Genomic DNA, 8234 nt, shown 5'->3' on the forward strand with positions numbered 1-8234 from the left:
TCTCACGTTCAAGGGCTTCAAGAACCTGTTGCAAATGCATGGAATGCTCTTCTTCCTCCCTACTATACACCAAAATGTCATCAAAATAAACTACAACAAATTTACCCATGAAAGGTTGCATAACCTGGTTCATAAGGCGCATAAATGTAGATGGTGCGTTAGACAAACCAAATGGCATCACAAGCCATTCATAGAGGCCTTCCTTTGTCTTGAAAGCGGTTTTCCACTCATCTCCTTCGAAAATTCGAATTTGATGATAGCCACTTCTCAAATCAATTTTAGAGAACACTTTAGAACCATGCAAATCATCAAGCAAATCATTCAATCTTGGAATAGGAAACCGGTATTTGATAGTGATTTTATTGATTGACCTACTATCAACACACATTCTCCATTCTCCATTCTTCTTAGGCACAATCAAAGTAGGACAAGCACATGGACTAAGAGACTTACGAATAAGACCTTTGGATAGTAATTCTTCCACTTGCCTCTTAATCTCTTCGGTTTCTTTTGGGGTGGTTCTATAGGCTGGTTTGTTTGGGAGCATTGATCCGGGAACAAGATCAATTTTGTGTTGTATGTCACGACTTGGGGGTAAGCCATGGGGAATGTCTTCGGGGAAGACATGGGAAAAATTTTTGAGAACCTTGAAACAAGATGAGAACCTTGTTACAAAAGTATGTTTTAAGGGGTCTTAGTGAAATCGTGAACAACGAAGGTGAAAATAGGGGAACACTCACCCTAGTTTCGGATATAACAAAGGGGAACACTCACCCTTTGCTTGGTGTAGTTAGGAATAGGGAACACTCAACCCACTCGTTCACTACGCAAGCTCCTAGGTTTGGGAACACTCTACCAAAACTAGCACTCTTCAAATTTGAGCTAACAAACTTGGACCTTAAAAATGACTAGTTACTAAGTCACGTTTAATCAATCAAAACACAAGTGTTTAAGCAAATTTCTGGATACTTTTCATTCATGCATAGCACACTATTTATAGTAGTGTATAAGTTACATAAAGGAACATGGGATTCCTCTTTACAACTTTTAATGATCATCCATCACTTGCCTAATTTAAAAGACAAAATAAGATACTAACTATAAGGTGATTAAAAGGCTCATATAACCGTCCAATTAATCCCTCATAACAACAAAATAAAACTACTCAATTAAGCTTAAAAACTATGCTTAAATTAAAGAGGAAACGTTCAGCAAACATGAAGTCTTCAAAGAGCATCTTCAACGTCCAAGAAACGTGCAAACAGCCCCCCTTGAGTCACGCTTGTAACCTCCCATTTAAACCCTTGATTCAAGCTCCTTTATTCCAGCAACAACTCTCTAATTAAGTACAAATAACCCCCAAGTAAAGAGGTAGAATAATCAGCCAACCAATGCCTTAATTCACGCCCAACACAAGCCTTGAATCACGCCTTCATAATCAGTCCAATGTAACTCTCAAATGCATCAATCATGCGTGGCTTCAAGCTTGGAAAAACGACACATTAACTAGATGCCTTCAACAAGATTAGTTACACTAAGAGAAGTGTAACCATTTGTTAAACTCTTTGGACTAAAACCGTGCATTGGATTGAAGAATGATTTGGACAAAAAGATTCCCTCAGTACCTTGCTCACTAGCACCGTATTGGACTTCCTTATCTTGACCATGGATGAGTGACCCTTGACCATCTTGGTCATCCTCCCCTTCTTCAAAAGGAATTGCCCTCAATTCGTCATCATCAAAGTAAGGAGCAAGATCACCAATGTTGAATGTACTTGAGACACCATATTGGCCTCCCAAATCAACTTTGTATGCGTTGTCATTGATCTTTTCCATGACCTCAAACGGACCCTCGGCTCTTGGCATAAGCTTGTTCTTCCTTTTGCTAGGAAAACGTTCTTTCCTCATGTAAATCCACACCAAGTCCCCAACTTCAAAAGACTTCACATTTCGCACTCGTTTGTTGGCTTGTTTCTTGTAGATTTCATTTGCCTTTTCAATGTTTCTTCGAACTTCTTTATGGACTTTAAGCATGAACTCGGCTTGCTCCTTTGCCCCACCATGAACGAACTTGTCTTTTGGCAAAGAAATAAGATCAATGGGAACATAAGGATTGACGCCATAGACTACTTCAAAAGGAGAATACTTTGTAGTAGCACTAGGTGTCCTATTATAAGCAAACTCGGCATGAGCAAGCTTATTATCCCAATCTTTGGTACTTTTGCTCACCAAAGCCCTAAGCAACGAACCAAGTATTCTATTCACCACCTCCGTTTGACCATCAGTTTGTGGATGATGTGAGGTAGAAAACAACAACTTGGTTCCCATCAAACGCCACATAGACTTCCAAAAATGACTTAGGAACTTAGTATCACGATCCGACACAATGGTGCGTGGCACCCCATGAAAACGAACCACCTCTTCAAAATATAACTTAGCCACTTTCATTGCATCTTCAGTTTTATGGCAAGGAATGAAGTGAGCCATTTTTGAGAACCGATCAACCACCACCATTATTGAATCCTTGCCTCTTTGAGTTCTAGGCAAAGCTACAATAAAATCCATACTAACATCTTCCCAAGGTCTTTCGGGAATTGGCAAGGGCTTGTAGAGACCTTTGTGAAACACCATTTTTGCTCTTTGACAAGTAGAACAACGACTCACCACACGATGAACCGTGGCTAACATTTTCGGCCAATAAAAGTGAGCTTGGAGAAGCTCCATTGTCTTGTGAATACCAACGTGACCAGCTAGTCCTCCCCCATGAGCTTCATGTATCAACAAACTTCTAATGGGACATTTTGGAATACATAATCTATTTCCTTTAAAAAGAAAACCATTATGTAAGGAAAACAGATCATAGACTCCATGGACACATTTTTCAATTATCCCCTTGAGTTCATCATCTTCTTGATAATACTCCTTGATCAAATCGAACCCAAGTACCTTTGCTTCAACCATTCCAAGCAAATTATGTCTTCTAGACAAGGCATCCGCAACCACATTAGCTTTCCCACTCTTGTATTTAGAGGAAAAGTTAAATGTTTGTAAAAATTCGACCCACTTTGCGTGCCTTGCGTTCAGCTTCTTTTGACCATGTATGAACCTCAATGATTCATGATCGGAATGCAAAATGAAAGGTTGTGGTCTCAAATAATGTGACCAATGTTCTAGAGCTCTTACCATAGCATAGAACTCTTTGTCATAGGTGGAGTAATTCAACTTGCCTTGACTCATCTTCTCACTAAAGTAGGCAATAGGACGCCCACCTTGAATCAACACGGCACCAATACCTTTTCCACTTGCGTCACACTCAACTTCAAATGGCTTGGAAAAATCAGGAAGTGCGAGAATAGGAGTGTTGCACATTTTCTCCTTGACTTCTTCAAAGGCCTTTTGAGCTTGTGTAGTCCATTCAAACGTCCCCTTCTTAGTACACTCAGTTATGGGAGCCATGAGTGTGCTAAAATTCTTGATAAATCTTCTATAGAAAGAAGCAAGTCCATGAAATGAACGAACTTCCGTGAGTGTCTTCGGACTAGGCCATGATTGAATTGCTTCAATTTTGCTAGGGTCTACCTTCACGCCATCACCTGAAACTATATAGCCAAGAAACATGACTTCATACAATAAAAAATCACATTTTTCTAGTTTCCCATACAATTTTTCTTGTCTTAAAACAGAAAATACTTGAAAAAGATGATCAAAATGAGCTTCTTCATCACGTGAATAAATGAGAATGTCATCCAAGTATACTACCACAAACTTGCCAAGAAATGGCCTTAGCACTTCATTCATTAATCTCATGAACGTGCTAGGGGCATTTGTAAGGCCAAATGGCATGACGAGCCACTCATACAACCCATGCTTTGTCTTGAACGCAGTCTTCCATTCATCCCCTTCTCTCATGCGAATTTGATGATACCCACTTCTCAAGTCTACTTTTGAGAAGACCTTGGAACCACTCAGCTCATCAAGCATGTCATCAAGCCTTGGAATTGGAAACCTGTACTTGATGGTAATGTTATTAACGGCTCTACTATCAATACACATTCTCCAAGTACCATCTTTCTTAGGGACCAACAAAGCAGGAACGGCACATGGACTCATGGACTCACGCACATAACCCATACCCATTAGCTCTTCAATTTGTCGTTGTAACTCCTTAGTTTCTAAAGGGTTACATCTATAGGCTGGTTTATTTGGCAAGGGTGCTCCGGGAATGAGATCAATTTGATGCTCAATTCCTCGTATGGGTGGTAGTCCTTTAGGTAATTCATCCGGAAAAACGTCCTCAAAATCCTTAATCAATTGGGCTAACCTAGGATTATGAGCAACAAATTTTTCGTGGGTTTCCTTGGAGTACAGCATGAACAACTCTCCCTCACCTTCCAACTCCCTCTCAAACTCTTTAAGAGACAACAAGGATACTTCTTTTTGTGGGGTTTGTGATGGTGAAAACCGTGGGGGTGGTAAAGGGTGTAGTTTTTTCTTCCTCCCTTCATGGACTATGGTATACGTATTGTGATACCCATCATGTATAGATTTTTTATCCGTTTGCCAAGGCCTACCAAGTAGAATATGACAAGCATCCATAGACACAACATCACATAATATAGAATCACAATATGAACCAACACAAAAAGAAACCATGCATTGCTTCCTAACCCCGGTGCTAGCATTTGAATCTAACCAACTCAACTTGTAAGGTTGTGGATGATTAGTAGTAGTTAGACCAAGTTTAGATACTAAGGTCTTAGACACGGTATTAGCCTCACTCCCTCCATCAATAATCAAATCACATACCTCGTCACCAATTCTACAACGGGTGATGAAAATGTGTTGGCGTTGGGGGGCAGCATGCTCTTCCACACGTGCTTGCAAGGCCCTCCTAATCACGAGGCTAGTCTTCCCCTCTGGCTCGGCCATGCAATCATCACAATCATCTTCAACTTCCTCTTCCTCCTCCTCAAACTCATCCCAGTTGATGTTTTGAGTGGCCATGAGCTTAACCTCTTGTATGGTTAACGCCCTAGTATTAGGACAATCCTTCTTGTAATGACCTCGTCCTCCACATTTGTAACACACAATGTCACCTAGCTTCACGTCCTTGGTGTCCTTCTTTGGTGGATTACTCGGTCTGTTGAAGGAAGACCCTTCCTTTGTAGGGAAAGAAGGTTTTCGTGCCAATTGAGGGATGGTAGTAGGCTTCTTCTTTTTCCTCTTAGCATCGAACTTAATCACCAATTTGCAAGCTTCAACAAACGTGAGGTTAGTATAACCTTCAAGTTTGTCTTGTAATTCTTGGTCCAAACCAGATACGAAACGCCCCATCTTGAGCTCTTCATTTTCGGTTACTTCACACACAATAGCAAGTCTATCAAACTCTTTTATGTAATCCTCCACAGAGTCCCCATTTTGTTGCAAGGTACTCCACTTCACATATTGACTTTGCTTGTAATTGTGTGGGATGAAACGGTCTTTCATCCGTTTCTTGAGTTTGCCCCAAGTAGAGATAGGAGCTTTCCCCCTAAGGGCACGTCCCCTTTGCTCTCCTTGTAGCCAACTATCACCATAGCCTTTAAGCTTGACTTTGGCAATCTTAAAACGTTGAACATCCTCATGAATGTCCTTATATTCAAAGTACCTCTCCAAGGATTTCTCCCATTCCAAGTACTTCTCTGGATCAAGTGTCCCATCAAAAGAAGGAACGTCCACTTTGAGGCTTCTATCCTCCCTCCTAGGTGGAGGGTCCTCATTTTGATCTCTCCTATCTTGCTCGTTCATGAGCCTTGCCATCAAGGCAGCAAGGTTCCCTTGTAGATTGGCATTGGTTTCGGCCAACCTTTCTTGACTAGCAATGGATCGATTAAGAGCTTCCAACGCTGTCCTTAAGTCCGGGTTTTCTCCCATGGTATGTAGGTATTCGACCCCTTAGGAAATGTTTAGAAAAACACCCCCTACCTGACGCGCCAAATGATGTGTAAACAAGATGAGAACCTTGTTACAAAAGTATGTTTTAAGGGGTCTTAGTGAAATCGTGAACAACGAAGGTGAAAATAGGGGAACACTCACCCTAGTTTCGGATATAACAAAGGGGAACACTCACCCTTTGCTTGGTGTAGTTAGGAATAGGGAACACTCAACCCACTCGTTCACTACGCAAGCTCCTAGGTTTGGGAACACTCTACCAAAACTAGCACTCTTCAAATTTGAGCTAACAAACTTGGACCTTAAAAATGACTAGTTACTAAGTCACGTTTAATCAATCAAAACACAAGTGTTTAAGCAAATTTCTGGATACTTTTCATTCATGCATAGCACACTATTTATAGTAGTGTATAAGTTACATAAAGGAACATGGGATTCCTCTTTACAACTTTTAATGATCATCCATCACTTGCCTAATTTAAAAGACAAAATAAGATACTAACTATAAGGTGATTAAAAGGCTCATATAACCGTCCAATTAATCCCTCATAACAACAAAATAAAACTACTCAATTAAGCTTAAAAACTATGCTTAAATTAAAGAGGAAACGTTCAGCAAACATGAAGTCTTCAAAGAGCATCTTCAACGTCCAAGAAACGTGCAAACAGCCCCCCTTGAGTCACGCTTGTAACCTCCCATTTAAACCCTTGATTCAAGCTCCTTTATTCCAGCAACAACTCTCTAATTAAGTACAAATAACCCCCAAGTAAAGAGGTAGAATAATCAGCCAACCAATGCCTTAATTCACGCCCAACACAAGCCTTGAATCACGCCTTCATAATCAGTCCAATGTAACTCTCAAATGCATCAATCATGCGTGGCTTCAAGCTTGGAAAAACGACACATTAACTAGATGCCTTCAACAAGATTAGTTACACTAAGAGAAGTGTAACCATTTGTTAAACTCTTTGGACTAAAACCGTGCATTGGATTGAAGAATGATTTGGACAAAAAGATTCCCTCAGTACCTTGCTCACTAGCACCGTATTGGACTTCCTTATCTTGACCATGGATGAGTGACCCTTGACCATCTTGGTCACTAAGAGACTTACGAATAAGACCTTTGGATAGTAATTCTTCCACTTGCCTCTTAATCTCTTCGGTTTCTTTTGGGGTGGTTCTATAGGCTGGTTTGTTTGGGAGCATTGATCCGGGAACAAGATCAATTTTGTGTTGTATGTCACGACTTGGGGGTAAGCCATGGGGAATGTCTTCGGGGAAGACATGGGAAAAATTTTTGAGAAGAGGGGTGAGGAGAGGATGCGGCTTTTCTTGTGAAGGTTTGGAAGGAGTATCAAGTTGGCTTAAAATGAATTGTTTGTGAGTTTTATACTCATGCAATTCTGATTTTATGAGAGTGGTAAGGGAAGTAGGGGGTGTGGAAATGGGGTGTCCGTTTTTGAGGTTTAGGGGGGTAAGAAGTATTTTCCGTCCATCCTTAGTGAAGGAATATGTATTTTTATACCCATCATGCATCACACGTCTATCAAACAACCAAGGTCTACCAAGTAAAATATGACATGCATCCATAGGTATAACATCACACCACAATTCTTCCTCATAAGTTTTACCAATGCTAAATGATAACAAGACTTGTTGTGTTACTTGAATTCCTTTACCATGGTTTAGCCATTGAATCACATAAGGTTTAGGGTGAGGGACGGTTTTAAGTTTCAGTTTGTCTATCATTACTTGTGAAGCTACATTGGTGCAACTACCTCCATCAATAATCAAGGTACATACCTTTCCACCAATGGTACAACGAGTGTGAAAGATTGCCTCACGTTGCAAACTTCCTTCTTGGCCAATCATATTGCTTAGTGTGCGTCGAACCACCAAGCATTCTCCCTCGTCTGGTCCAAGACACGCATACTCATCATTCTCCTCGAGGTTGCTGTCCACTTCATGCTCTAATTCGTCCTCCTCTTCATGCTCAATCAAAGTGACAATCCTTTTATTTGGACAATCACTAGCCAAATGTCCAAGGCCTTGACACCGAAAACATCTTCTTGGAGCTGGTTTTGGGTTGGAATTTTGGGTGTTTTGTGAAGGTGGTTTAGGAGTAGGCTGGTTGGACGTGGGTTTGAATGGAGAGAAATTGGATATTTGCTTCTTTTGGGGAAATGAGGTTTGAGATGCAAAACGTGATGATTCACTTTTGCCTCTTGCTTTTTGTTGCTGCTCAATCTTATGTGCTAAGATAATGAGCTCTTCAAGGGTAGAGTAAGGATGTAGTTCGGCC

General features: G+C 40.7%; 1 protein-coding gene across 1 annotated transcript; it reads right to left on the reverse strand.

Moving 5' to 3' along the window:
• Positions 1–1363: 1363 nt before the first annotated feature.
• Positions 1364–7993, reverse strand: LOC110733760 (the record flags this gene model as incomplete). Its single annotated transcript, XM_021913826.1, has 5 exons — positions 1364–1931; positions 2061–2843; positions 2976–3593; positions 4041–4302; positions 7472–7993. Coding segments are annotated over 5 exons (2610 nt in total), but the record flags the coding sequence as incomplete, so codon positions are not given.
• Positions 7994–8234: the final 241 nt, after the last annotated feature.

This window comes from Chenopodium quinoa, unplaced genomic scaffold (genome assembly GCF_001683475.1).
Source record: "Chenopodium quinoa cultivar QQ74 unplaced genomic scaffold, ASM168347v1, whole genome shotgun sequence".
Classification (NCBI taxonomy): Eukaryota; Viridiplantae; Streptophyta; class Magnoliopsida; order Caryophyllales; family Amaranthaceae; genus Chenopodium; species Chenopodium quinoa.